The 14,529-nt window shown below is 42.3% G+C and overlaps 1 protein-coding gene across 3 annotated transcripts in view; it reads left to right on the top strand.

Annotated features, from left to right (window-relative positions):
• cog1 (component of oligomeric golgi complex 1) overlaps positions 1 to 14,529 on the top strand; it is a 63,049-nt gene that overhangs the window by 26,390 nt on the left and 22,130 nt on the right. For 2 of the 3 annotated variants that reach the window (XM_061750039.1, XM_061750038.1), the window contains exons 12-14: positions 7,178 to 7,286; positions 7,393 to 7,502; positions 8,127 to 8,208. In XM_061750039.1, coding sequence (XP_061606023.1) covers positions 7,178 to 7,286; positions 7,393 to 7,502; positions 8,127 to 8,208 — 301 coding nt within the window. Of the gene's footprint in view, positions 1 to 7,177; positions 7,287 to 7,392; positions 7,503 to 8,126; positions 8,209 to 8,350; positions 8,398 to 14,529 lie in introns of all 3 variants that reach the window. The other variant, XM_061750040.1, reaches the window with a different exon arrangement.

Genomic DNA, 14,529 nt, shown 5'->3' with positions numbered 1-14,529 from the left:
ACCAAAGTACTAGAGCAGGGGTGGGCAATTATTTTTCCCAGGGGGGCAAATGAGAAGCGGACAATATTGTGGAGGGCCGGGCCAAAGATTTTAAGTCAATTCTGCATAGTGTTAATTTGATGTAGTAAATGCCATTGTACTATGTGCTGTTATGTAGTGAGAAACTGAGGTTGTCTTATAAAAAAAATAAAAAATTATTCAATACAATTTACCAAATGGTAAACAAAATGTGAAACATTTATAACTTCTTTTGTGATAAACACATTTTGAGTTTCTTTGCTTTATAAAATTTACATTGTCCTTGTGCTCTAAACAATGAACAATATATGTGACATTATGATTGTCAAACAACAAAACAAACACTTCACTTTACTTCAAAAGTAAAGTGAAAAGTGTCCCACTTCACTGGTTCTGATCATGCCTTTACATGCCTATGTTTCCATATTTTAGTGTTTTCCTGTTCAGTGAGAAAAATCTAGTCTCGGTTGCGCTTTAAACAAGTGCATCAATGTCAGGTTGAATATTTGAGGTTGAGATGCGAAGCACAGCGGACATATGATCATTCGATCAGTATCTGTACCTAACTTTGTTAAACATCAGTGAGAATGTTTGTTCACATATGTAGGTAGATCCAAAAATAACAAACATCTTCTGAGCATGTTTCCTCAGCTTTGGAAAGTTCCCCTCCTTGAGGGAGGAGTAGTACTCCAGCAGTGATGCTGACATAAACTGATCACCCAGTACTGCATTAGACTGCAGGTCAATGAGTTCTAGCTGAACATCACTGGGTGCATTTTCCACACTGCAGCAATGGGAGAGGAAACCAGGTGAATTTCACCTTCAACTTTTTTGAACTCATCAAATCTTGAACTCAACATGCAGTTCTCTTAAGCTGCATGAGAACCTGCTGAGGTGATAGCTGATAGTTTGACTTCTTTCAGGGTTTGCATGTGAGTGAGAGTATTGTCCTGTAATTGACATGAAAGAAACTGCAACTTTCTCATGCAAGGCTTCAAGGCTATACATTTCATGAACAAAAAGGCCCTTGCCTTGCCTTGCAGTTTAGTGTTCTGTTCATTCAGCAGTGCAGTCACATAAACGGCAAATGCAAAATCTGCCATCCAGTTACACATCTGAGAGCTTAGGGATGTCTTTGCCTTTGTACTTACCAAACTCTTGAATGTCTGCTTTCACATCCCAAAATATTTTTAACAGTTTGCCCAGGCTGAGCCATCTGACAGCTGTGGGATACCTGATGTCACAATGTTCATTCTCAGGCTCTTCTAAAAGTCCAACAAACCGTCTGTGATTTAATGCTTGTGTCCTGATGAAATTAACTGTCCGAATTACATCATCAACAACATGGTTGTTTTAACACTGATTTGCACAATGCATGCTGATGTATAATAAAATGTATGTTCAGCATCCAGTTCAGTCACTTTATCTTGGATCCATTTCAAAAGTCCGAGATTTTTTCCTGTCAGATTTGGACACCCATCAGTAGTGACACCAAACTGTCTGTTCCATTTCAGCCCCAGTTTGTCCATGCACACGTTTGCCTCCATAAACGGGTCACCCCCTGTTGTCGTCCCTTTCATTGACCGCACTGCTGTCAGCTCCTCCGTAATCTTGAAGTCTGGCGTTAGCCCTCTGACAAACACGAGTAACAAACTCCCCTTCCGAGAATGTCTTGCTGTTTTTAGTGATTTTGTAGGATATCATTAAACTGATCCTGGTCGCTGCATCCTTGGATGAAAAAAAGCTTAGTAAAATAGCCTTGATGTTTTGTTAGCTTTGCAAGCGAATCATTTATTTTCCGCGCTCTCTCAGTGTCAATCAAGTGTCCGTATTTTTCAGCGTTTTTCGTTTTGTAATGCCGACTCAAATTATAATCCTGAAACACGGCGATCTGCTCTCCACACATGACTAAACAGATGGGTTTACCTCTGATTTCAGTAAATAAATATTTAGTAGTCCATATTTTGTTGAAACCTCCACCTTTCTTTTTTTTTGCCGTGAGCGGACATCTTTGATGGGTCAAATAACAGGTTGTTCATCATACGCAATTTACGTGCCCCCATTGGCTTGATTTGTAGATTAAGTGTCCGACGTACATACACATTAGGTCAATAAACAGGCTTCAAAATAAAAGAATCAGAATCCTCTTTATTTTGCCAAGTATGTCCAAAAAACACAAGGAATTTGCCTCTGGTAGTTGGAGCCACTCTAGTACGACAACAGACAGTCACTGAGCACTAAAAAGTTGCGAGTTATCTGGTAATGCCGGTACTATTTATTTACTTATTTATTTTGACAATTGTGCAAAAAGATGCAGAGTCCTCTAGCACTTAGAGCAGTTTGAATGACTAATATAGCAAGATACCATTGTGCAAAGGGCGCCGAGACTTCAAGGAATGTACGCAGTTTAAACTGACTAGTAGTGCGATAGATAATCTGGGACAATGTCGTTTGCGCAAATGTTGCAGATACTCCTCAGTCAGTGTGCAAGTGGTGCAGATGCTACTCTGGCATGAGTGGCCAGTATTGCATTTCCGTTTTAGCCTTCTCTACGCATAAGGTAAAATTACAAAGATGTTTTTGTTTTCTAATTTCTAAGCAACCTTTCCCGGGTAAGGCGGGCCGTATTTGCCCCACGGACCTTAAAAATGTCCACGTCTGTACTAGAGCTAACTAACTAGCCTAAAGGGGCATCTATGAGGACATTACCATTGATGGATTGGCCAAGTTGAAGTGGGAGCAGATCAGTCCAAATAGAGCCAATCTAAAAGCATCTTGGGTAAAAGATGTGTGTTCAGGGGCGTCACCAGACCCCTTTTACTTGGGCCCGAGTCCCGGTGAAAATGACCTGGCTATGGCCCTGTACCAGGTACGAACTGGCCATCGGGAATGGAGGGAGTTTTCCCGGCGGGCTACAGTGAGGAAAAAAAAAAATATTTTCTGCGCAGTTGTTAATGTGCCACATCCACCGTAGTGTCTCCCATTCGTTCATTTATTTGTCACCTGCTCATGATGGACACAACCTTCTCCCCCGCTCAGAGATCATTGCTGTGTTGTGAGCACCAGGTGAACTGCACACACGTACGCATGCATGGTGAAAGGCATTTGTGAAAGTGTGCCGACGCACAGAGCAGCATGGCACACAAAAAAATGCGATCTAAAATGGTATTGTGTAATAGCGTATCTCTAAAATATGTACGTATTTGTAAATAAACTGAACGTGTTGCTGCAGTAGGACCTCACACACAATGTACGGCAAGCAAGGAGGGACACTTAGAATGGCAACAAAAGACGATTCAGAAATGCTTTAAACAGTACAACGATAATGTAGGGCTGTCAGCGACCCGCACAACGGGGCCCCTACCAGCGGCGCTGGGCTCCGACATACGGCTGATATGGGCCTCTATCAATGACACAACAGACATTGCAATCACACATTAGAGTCCTGAGGGTCATCTGATGGTGCACCCTACTAGCAGGCTTGAAAGCAGAATAAAATGAAGCAAACTTATCTGTCAGGAATAAGTTGTATCTGTTATATGAGAAAAGTAGTGCTGCCAGTTTGTCCGAGTCGGACAAGCATCACAAATCACATCATTACTCGCTAACGTTAGTTAAACAGCAGAGTGAGCAGACCCGCTAATAAACAAGTTCAGACAAAACAACGAGTTCACATTTCAGATTGTTTTTGGAAATTGTGGATGTCGTGTCCACCGGGCCAAAGAGGAAAAGAACCATCCGGACTGTTATGGACGCAAAGTTCAAAAGCCAGCATCTGTGATAGTATGTGGCTGTGTTAGTGCCAATGGCATGGCACTTACACATCTGTGAAGGCACCATTAATGCTGAAAGGTACATACAGGTTTTGGAGAAACATATGCTGCCATCCAAGCAACTTCTTTTTCATGGACTCCCCTGCTTATTTCAGCGAGACAATGCCAAATCACATTCTGCACGTGTTACAACAGCGTGGATTCATAGTAAAAGAGTGCGGGTACTAGACTGGCCTGCCTGCAGTCCAGACCTGTCTCCCATTGAAAATGTGTGGCGCATTATGAAGCGTAAACTATGACAACGGAGACCTAGGACTGTTGAACAGCTGAAGCTGTATATCAAGAATGGGAAAGATTTCCACCTACAAAGCTTCAACAATTAGTGTCCTCAGTTCCCAAATGTTTATTGAATGAATGTTAAAAGAAAAGGTGATTAACACAGTGGTAAACATGACCCTGTCCCAGCTTTTTTTGAACGTGTTGCAGCCACAAGATTCTAAGTTAATGATTATTTGCTGAAAACAATAAAATTGAAGTTTATCAGTTTGAACATTAAATAGCTTGTCTTTGTAGTGTATTCAATTAAATATAGGTTGAACATGATTTGCAAATCATTGTGTTCTGTTTTTATTTGTTTAACACAACGTCCCAACTTCATTGGAATTGGGGTTGTAATTGCATTTATGCCGCTCTAACTTTCTGCAACTGTGCAGCTACCGGCTCTCCGTCAGAAAACTTAGCTTTGAGTACGCTAGTGGCCGCTTTTGAAGAGCAGGTACACACACACGCACGCACGCGTGCACACAGGCATGCACACGGCCAAACAGAGGGAGGGTGAGCTCCCTCTGATGGTCCCGCCCTACCCTTCACTATCTCTGATTGGTCAAGAGACCAGATGGGTTTTATGTGTCTGTTTTTAAAGTTTCTGTATTTTGGCTATTTAGACCCATAGAGTGACTCTCTAACATGGACTTAGTATAAAAGTGTATATTTCATTTAAAAAAACACCTTGGTTTTGTCATACGGGTGTCCAGAAAAGGCCCATTTGACAGCTGCTACTTTTTGACCCAGTTTTGTATCTGCTTTGTCCATATTTGTCTAACCTTTCCTCTGATTGGTTGCCTCCGTGTAGAAGACCCACTTGTGAGATCATGCGTGTTTATGTCGACAGAGCTGGCTCGAGAGCAGAAAGGGAAGGCGGAGATCTTAGTAGTGACATAGATAAGGTCTCCTCAGTCAGGACGAGGAGTGCGGTGCTCTGATTAACCGAACGGCACACTTCAACAACGCTCTGAGTTTCCGAACATTCCGGACTGGAGAGAGCACCCTTGGAATGAATTTCCAAACGTACCCTCACAGCGTACCCCAAAACTATTGTCCATGCATAAACTATCCAATTCAGTCTATCAGCCATGTTATTTGTTTGTTTGCAAAATAGAGTGCTGACTTTTTATGTTGACCTTTGAGATCTGATTAATCTGATATAATAGATTTACTTTTTTTTCCTTCTTTTTTCTTTGATACCAGGGTTGAAAACACAATTGGCCAAGGCAAATTCATCCATAGACAGATATTTTTGATGATGGCACGTTGAAATCTCACAGACTGGTACTTTGATTTAGCTTCCAACTGCATCCACCACTACAAGTTTGATGTAATAAAAACAAAATGACAAATATTGAAGCCATAATTTATGAACAATTATGATTAGGATTTTTTTTAAAAATAGGTTAGCAGCTCTGAATATATACACACACACGGTGTAGTGATAAAATATTGACCCTCTTCTCAAATTCTTCTATTTTGGCTTAGTTTCCCCACTTTGTCTGAGATCATCAAATAAATGTAAATATCAGACAAATATAACCCAAGTGAATTTACAATGCTGTTTTTAAATGATTTCATTTATTAAGAAAAAAAGCTTTTCAGTTATTTCGCCCTGTGTGAAAAAACTAATGGCCCCCTAAACCTAATAACTGTGGTTCGCTGGAATCCTAATGCTTTTCAAAATGGCTTTTGTAACCTCTTCCAGACTGAGATATATCAATTACTTCATTTCTCGACTGTTTTGGAATTTCTTTGGATTGTATCATTTGGTTGCAGCATGTTTAGCTTTTTTTGTTTGTTTGACTTGATTTTGTCGAGACAGATTCTGTTGAATTGATTTCTTGATTGAACAGGTCTAGATGTTATCAGGCTTAGGTGTGATCAGTGAAAATTTACCAAATATTGTGATGAGCCACAATTAATTCATGATTTAACAAGGGGGGTAATTGCTTTTTCCACACAGGGCCGCGAACTTTTTCGTTTTTTTTTTTTTTTTTTTTTTTTTTCCCCTTAATGAACTCACCATTTATAAAGAGCATTTTAAGTTAATTTGGGCTATATTTGTCTGATATTTACATTTGTTTGATGATCTTAAAGTGGGGAATCTATGCAAAAATATAAGAATTTGAGAAGGGGGCCAATACTTCTTCACAGCACTGGACGAGAGGCGGGGTACACCCTGAACTGATTGCCAGCCAATCACAGGGCACATATAAACAAACAACCATTCACACTCATATTCACACCTACGGGCAATTTAGAGTCAAATCCGGCCTCATCTGTGTAGAGTTTGCATGTTCTTCCCATGCTGCCTGGGCTTTCTCCAGGTACTCCAGTTTCCTCCCACATCCCAAAAACATGCATAGTAGGTTAATTGTAAACTCTAAATTGCCCATAGGTGTGAATGGGAGTGCGAATAGTTGTTTGTGTGCCCTGTGATTGTCTGGCAACCAGTTCAGGGTGTAACCCCCCCACCTCTCGCCCAGAGTCAGCTGGGATACGCGCCAGCACACCCATGACCCTAGTGAGGATAAGCAGTACGGAAAATGGATGGGTGTCCTCCTTGGTGGTCTCCCATGAAGTCCACTTTGGCTCAGACGACAACACATGGTCGTCTTTTCTAGGGGTAGCATCATTTTTGTCAAGGCCTGTTTCATGAGTTTGTTTGTAAAAATAATCCTGATGAACTACAATTCAAAAGCAATGTCTGATTTTCATTGATTAATTGTCACACATTTTTTATTACTTTTTTTAGATTCAAGTTATTTCTGTGACCACTGTGTTTTTCTTTTCTTGCGTTAACAGAGGGGTACCAACAATTTTATCCATGTGTGTAGTATAGGGCCATGTGCCCCACTAGAGCTTTATTCCTACCGATGCACCTGTGTGTTTGTTTTTTCGAAAGCTGAGCCTTCATTTGTGCGGTCTGAGGAGGTCCTAAATTTGTTTGCTGAGTACACACAAATTGAAGTAGGAACATATTGATGAATCACAGATTTGTGCATCAAATGTGCATACGCACTGAGAGTGAATGAGCCCCATTGTGTTGTCTCTTCCAGGATGCAAGAGGTCTGTGATTGGCTGGAGAGCCACATTGACCCTTTTGACCTGGATGTGTTCACACCGCCACTGAATGCAAACCTCAATCGGTTGTCCCAAAGAACATCGGTACTGTAGTTTAGACTTTGATCAATAAATATTTAGCAAAGTGAGGACCTAATGACCCAATGATATTTGTTTCCTAATGTTGTGTACATGAAATGTTTGGTTTCAGGTGCTATTTGGGCTGGTGACTGGCTCAGAGAAGCAGTTTGCCTCGCGGAGCAGCAGCGTCAACTCTCAGGAGCCTTACAACATCCTTCCTCTGTCCAACAGTCAAATCAGGTCTGAGTCACATCATAGTCATTCGATGGTACACCGAGTGTCAATTTAAAAAAATATATAACTAGAACAAACTAGGAAACCGTTGATATGTCTCGATAAAGGGATGATGATGATTCTTCTTCAACCATCTTGGCTTGGACATCCTTCAAATCTAGTTGGGTTCTTGCGCAAACAAACATAATGACAAGGAATAGTTGCCGATGCTGTGAAATTCACATACATGGAAATCAGTCGTCTTTCGGCGAAAATCGCCGTTTTTCACGTGCCTGGAACACCTCACCAGGGAGGTGTCCGAATCAGATGCCCCAGCCACCTCATCTGGCTCCGCTCGATGTGGAGGAGCAGTGTCTCTACTCTTTGTATCTCTAGAAATGTACCTGACTTGACATTCCTGACTCTTCAGTGTTCTCCTACAGGTTGCAATATTTCAAATCTTAAAATGTCAGGAAGCCTTTCTGAGGTAGCTGAGGTCAAACATTACTTAGTGTTTTTTTTTTTTTTTTTTTTTTTTAACGTTTGATATGCTCTTTAGATCAATTCCTGTAAAAAAAAAAAAATATATATATTTTTTTATATTCGTAGACTGTACCCATTTTAATGGTACAACGGTTTTGTCCTCCTCAGGTTTGAGTTGTTGCCTCTCAGCATGTCTAATGTGCGTAAATCGAAGTTGCCCAACAAATGCTCCAGTGCCCCACACCAGTTGGTGAGTAACAGCTCTGCTCGAAGTTAGTTAAGACTGAACTCATTGTGGAACATTATCAATGATGGTTTGGCTTCGTTTTTGTTACGTTTCATTGTTTTGTTTAAGCCCGCTTCAATGTGGTCTGTTAAATTTTCCCACACAGTGAGTGCGAGACAGCCGGGGCAAGTTCATCAGTATGGCTTCAAATCCGTATGTGTGTTTGGTCTTTGCTTGTAGTGTTAGTCAAAGCACTGTTTGCTGTTGGGTGCATTTTTAGAGTTTCATTACATACAGTCCCCTCCAAATGTATTGGAACAGCAAGGTCAATTGTGTTCTTTTTGTTTTATACTGGAGAAATTCGGTTTTTAGAAGATGAAGATGTGACAAAAGTTCATAATTTTAGGTTTTATTTCATGATATTTACATCTAGATATGTTAAACAAGTCAGGACAGAGCACCTTTTGTTTGACGCTACCCACTTTTCAAGTGAGCAAAGGTATTGGAACAGACATGATTAACTTAAAGTGAATAAAGTTTAATATTTGGTGGCATAACCCTTACTTGCAATAAGTGCATCAAGCCTTTGACCCATTGACTTCACCAGACTGCTTGAAATGCTTTTCCAGGCCTTTACTGTAGCCTCTTTTAGTTCTTGTTTGTTTCAGGGGGTTTGTCCCTTCCGTTTCCGCTTCAGGAGGTAAAATGCAGGCTCTATTTGGTTAAGGTCCGGTGATTGACTTGTGGCCGGTCTAAGACCTTGTACTATTTCCCCCAGATGCAGTCCTTTGTTGTGTTCTGGGCCATTGTCTTGATGATGAAGCGTCTCCCGATTAGTTTGGATGCATTTTTCTGTAAATTGCCAGACAAAATAGGTTAGTAGGCTTGACAATTCATTCTGCTGCTACCATCATGAGTTGGTGAGTTTGGGTCATTGTCTTGTTGCATGAAGCTTCTCCCGATTAGTTTGGATGCATTTTTCTTTAAATTGACAGCCAAAATTGTTTGCTAACCTCCACAGGGCAGTGGTGAAAGTATCACAATCCACTGTTCAAAGAAGACTTAGAGAGAAGAAATATAGAGGCCATACCACAAGATGCAAACCAGTCATCAGCAAAAAGAATCCGAAGGCCAGAGGTTTTCTGGTCTGATGAGACCAAGATTAACCTCTACCAAAGTAATGGAAAGGTCAAAGTATGAACAAAGAAAGGAAATGCTTATGATCTAATACACACTAGCTCATCTGTGAAGCATGATAGAGGTAATGACATGGCAGCGGAATGAATTCTGAAGTCTATAAAACCATTTTGTCTGGCAGTTTACAGAAAAATGCATCCAAACTTATCGGGAGAAGCTTCATCATGCAACAAGACAATGACCCAAAACACACTACCAACACAACAATGGACTTCATCAGGGTGAAAAAGTTGAAGGTCTTAGACTGGCCACAACTCAATCACTGGACCTTAACCAAATAGAGCATTCATTTTCCCTCCTGAAGAGGGGACTGAAGCGAGAAACCCCCAGAAACAAACACAAACTGTAAGAGGCTGCAGTAAAGGCCTGGAAAAGCATTTCAAATGAAGAATGCAAGTCTGGTGATGTCAATGGGTCGCAGGCTTGATGCAGTTATTGCAAGTAAAGGTTATGCCACCAAATATGAAATGTTATTCACTTTAAATTAATTTAATCATGTCTGTTCTAATACTTTTGCCCACTTGAAAAGTGGGTGTCTTCAAACAAAAGGTGTTCTGTCCTGAGTTGTTTAACACATCTAGATGTAAATACCATGAAATGAAAGCTTGAATTCTCAACTTTTATCTCATATTCATTTTTGATCTGAAACCCAAATGGCTTCAAAAACAAAGGAGTTGACATTGCGTTCCCAATATTTTTGGAGGGGACTCTACTTGCAATTAATTAAAAATTGACTGTGATTGTGATTAAGGAATGCTGTTCAGCTTTATTATTAATTTCTTCGTGCTTGTAAAGTAGCTCCAAGTGTTGACAAAGCCCAACCAAAGGCTATAAAACCTGCAGTCAATCTACTACTCAACTACTGATTTACAAAAAATATTTTATCAAATAATTGCATCCAATCCAAAACACATACTGGGTCTTGTACAGTTTATTGGTGTTGCAATGCTCACAGTTTACACTCATAGACTCCATGGTGTGATATGAGCTTTTGTTGTTGTTCTCTAATGGTTTAAAATTATAGCTACAGTAAATCTGTGTTTATCGCAGGGGTTATGTTCCAGAAACCCCCCGTAAAAAATTTAATCCAGTAAGTAGCGACCAATTGTTTATATTGTTATATACCTTTTAGAAGTTTCATATGCAATTCATTGCCAATACGTAGGGGTGTAAGGAGTCGTTTTAGCAACGATTCGATTCCTATCATGATTTGTGGTTGTCTGTTCGATTCAAGGACGATATTGGTTTATTAAGAACCGTACGTTCCGAAATTAAAATGGCTGGAAATCGATTCAGTAAAATTTTCGCCAAAAAACTTCATCCAGTGTGACTGTGAAATAAATACCTGCCTACTGGACAGGGCAGGTGAAATTCCTAAGATTCCTGTTGTTTCTTGAAGAAGAATCAGGTAAAAAGGAATTTGGTCATTAAATATGAAGATTTTCCTGATGTACTTGTATTGCTTTGCAATAAAACAAAGGGAAAGACAGCAACCTATTATTATTTATATTAGTTGAGCTATGGTTTTACTTGTTGGGCCAGTTTTTCCTCAAAAAGAAATGTTTAATTGGTGTTAGAATTATGAGGGGGTCCTTGGAAAAAGGACCAAGCTGGACCCTAAGTTTGAGAATCCTTGTTCTAAAACAGTCGAATACAGTGCCACCAGAAAGTATTCACACCCCTTCATTTTTTTCCACATTTTGCTGTTACGGACTTATTCTAAAGCTGATTTGAGTATAGTTTTCTTTAAAAAATTATCTATATTAAATATCCCGTAATGACAACGTATTTTCAGACATGCAAATTTATTGAAAATGTAAATATTTAAACATAATAGGTACATAAGTATTCACACCCTTGGCTTAATATTTTGTTGAATCACAGCAATCACAGCCTCAAATCTTCTTGGGTATGTCTCTATGAGCTTGGAACACCTGTTTTGGGGCATTTTCTCCCATTCTTCTCTAGGTCTGTCAGGTTCTTCCCCAGTTACTCAGCTTGGTCGGACGGCCAGCGCTAGGAAGTATCCTGGTGGTTCCAAACTTCTTCCATTTCCGAATGATCGAGACCACAGTGCTTTTTGGGACCTTCAATGCTGCTGAAATTATTTTGTATCCTTCCACAGATTTGTGCCTTGACACAATCCGGTCTCAGAGCTCTGCAGACAATTCCTTAGACTTAATTGCTTGGTTTCTGCTCTGATATGCACTGCCAGCGATGAGACCTTATATCGACAGGTGTGTGCCATTCCAAATGATGTTCAATCAACTGAATTTACCATAGGTGGACTCCATTCAAGTAGTAGAAGCCTTTCAAGGATGATCAGTGGAAATCAGATGCACCTGAGCTTAAGTTTGAGTGTCATTGCAAAGGGTGTGAATACTTGTGTACCTATTATGTTTGAATGTTTTTAATTTTTTATAAATTTACACCGTCTGAAAATATTTTCTTATTTTGTCATGATGGGATATTTTTAGATTTTTTTTTGTTAGTTTTTTTATGAAGAAAACTATACTCAAATCAGGTTTAGAATAAGTCTGTAAAAGCAAAATGTGGAAAAAGTGAAGGGGTGTCAATACGCATCACTGTCTTCGCTCCCCTGCAGAGACAGACGGCCACGGGGATGCCTGGTTTATCTCACACGGACGCTAAATGAATTACCAGCCAGTCTGAAGGAGCTCATCAAAGCGGAGACTAGGAATCCTGACTCCTCACCCAGACTTTAAATCAATTAGCAGCTACTCCAGAAACCTGGACTCAGTCATCAGAAGACCCCCTGTGTGCAAGGCTCAAGATACCGACCCCAAAAAGCTTGAAAATCCGCTGGTCCCGCATGCCAAGATAAAAGTTCAAAAGGGCCATTTGTCCTTCTGAAATGCAACTGAAGACCTCTGGAACAATGAATGGGACATGAGTGACACCCACAGGCGGTGGTTACTGCACCCAGCAATAGAAAGTTACCACTCAAACATAGCTTCACCAAATTTGAATATTGTGTGACATTTTTAAGAACTTTGCATGAATTTTCCCAGTCTTTACCACCACACCAATGTCACGAGTGATTGTATTTCTTCGAATTTCAATGTCTGATGTCAAATCTGTTTGTCCACTGAACCGGATGAGACGTTTCACCCCACATAACACAAATGTCAGATTGCAAATATTAGTGTTCTCAACAACCACATACAATTGAAACATTCATTACAGGGATTAAAGAGGATGTGCGCGTGACAATGCAAAGCTGGAAACTGGTCTCGCTGTCTTAGATCCATCCATCCATCCATCCATTTTCTACCGCGGGTTACGGGGGCAGTAGCTTTAGCAGAGACACCCAGACTTCCCTCTCCCCAGCCACTTCATCCAGCTCTTCCGGGGGGATCCCGAGGCGTTCCCAGGCCAGCCGAAGGACATAGTCTCTCCAGCGTGTCCTGGGTCATCCCCGGGGTCTCCTCCCGGTGGAACGTGCCCGGAACACCTCACCAGGGAGGCATCTGAATCAGATGCCCCAGCCACCTCATCTGGCTCCTCTCGATGTGGAGGAGCAGCGACTCTACTCTGAGATCCTCCCGGATGACCGAGCATCTCACCCTATCTAAGGGAGAGCCCGGACACCTTGCGGAGGAAACTAATTTCGGCCGCTTGTATCCGGCATCTTGTTCTTTCGGTCACGACCCACAGCTCGTGACCATAGGTGAGTGTAGGAATGTAGATCGACCGGTAAATTGAGAGCTTCGCCTTTCGGCTTAGCTCCTGCTTTACCACAACGGATCGATACAAAGTCCGCATCACTGCAGACGCTGCACCGATCTCCCGTTCCATTCTACCCTCACTTGTGAACAAGACCCAAAGATATTTGAACTCCTCCACTCGGGGCAGGATCTCATCCCCAACCTGGAGAGGGCATCCCACCCTTTTCCGACTGAGGACCATGGTCTCAGATTTGGAGGTGCTGATTCTCATCTCAGCCGCTTCACACTCGGCTGTGAACTGCTCCAGTGAGAGTTGGAGGTCACGGCTTGATGAAGCCAACAGAACCACATCATCTGCAAAAAGCAGAGATGCAATACTGAGGTCACCAAACCGGACCGCCTCTATGTCTCGGCTGCGGCGAGAAATTCTGTCCATAAAAGTTATGAAAAGAATCGGTGACAAAGGGCAGCCTTGGCGGAGTCCAACCCTCACCGGGAACGACTCCGACTTACTGCCGGATATGCGGACCAAACTCTGACTCCGGTCGTACTGGGACCGAACAGCCCGTTGCAAGGGGTTCGATACCCCATACTCCCAAAGCACCCTCCACAGGACTCCCCAAGGGACACGGTCGAACGCCTTCTCCAAGTCCACAAAACACATGTAGACTGGTTGGGCGAACTCCCATACACCCTCAAGGACCCTGCCGAGTGTGTATAGCTGCTCCACTGTTCCACAGCCAGGACGAAAACCACACTGCTCCTCCTGAATCTGAGATTCAACTTCCCGATGGATCCTCCTCTCCAGCACCCCTGAATAGACCTTACCAGGGAGGCTGAGGAGTGTGATCCCCCTGTAGTTGGAACACACCCTCTGGTCCCACTTCTTAAAAAGGGGGACCACCACCCCAGTCTGCCAATCCAGGGGCACTGTCCCCGATGTCCATGCGATGTTGCAGAAGCGTGTCAACCAGGACAGCCCCACAACATCCAGAGCCTTTAGGAACTCCGGTCGACTCTCATCCACCCCCGGGGCCCTGCCACCGAGGAGCTTTTTAACTACCTCGGTGACCTCAAACCCAGAGATAGGAGAGCCCTCCTCAGAGAACCCACACTCTGGTTCCTCATGGGAAGGCGTCTCGGTGGAATTGAGGAGGACTTCGAAGTATTCTCCCGACCGACTCACAACGTCCCGAGTCGAGGTCAGCAGCGCCCCATCCCCACTATACACAGTGTTGGTGGTGCACTGCTTTCCTCTCCTGAGACGCCGGATGGTGGACCAGAATTTCCTCGAAGCCGTGCGGAAGTCTTTCTCCATGCCTGAGTTTTTGCGTCAGCGACCACCAGAGCTGCATTCCGCTTGGCCAGCCAGTACCCATCAGCTGCCTCAGGAGTCCCACAGGCCAAAAAGGCCCGATAGGACTCAGTCTTCAGCTTGACGGCATCCCTCACCGTTGGT

The sequence above is a fragment of the Phyllopteryx taeniolatus genome, chromosome 16 (assembly GCF_024500385.1).
Source record: "Phyllopteryx taeniolatus isolate TA_2022b chromosome 16, UOR_Ptae_1.2, whole genome shotgun sequence".
Taxonomy (NCBI): Eukaryota; Metazoa; Chordata; class Actinopteri; order Syngnathiformes; family Syngnathidae; genus Phyllopteryx; species Phyllopteryx taeniolatus.
This window is presented reverse-complemented; position numbering and strand designations above follow the sequence as displayed.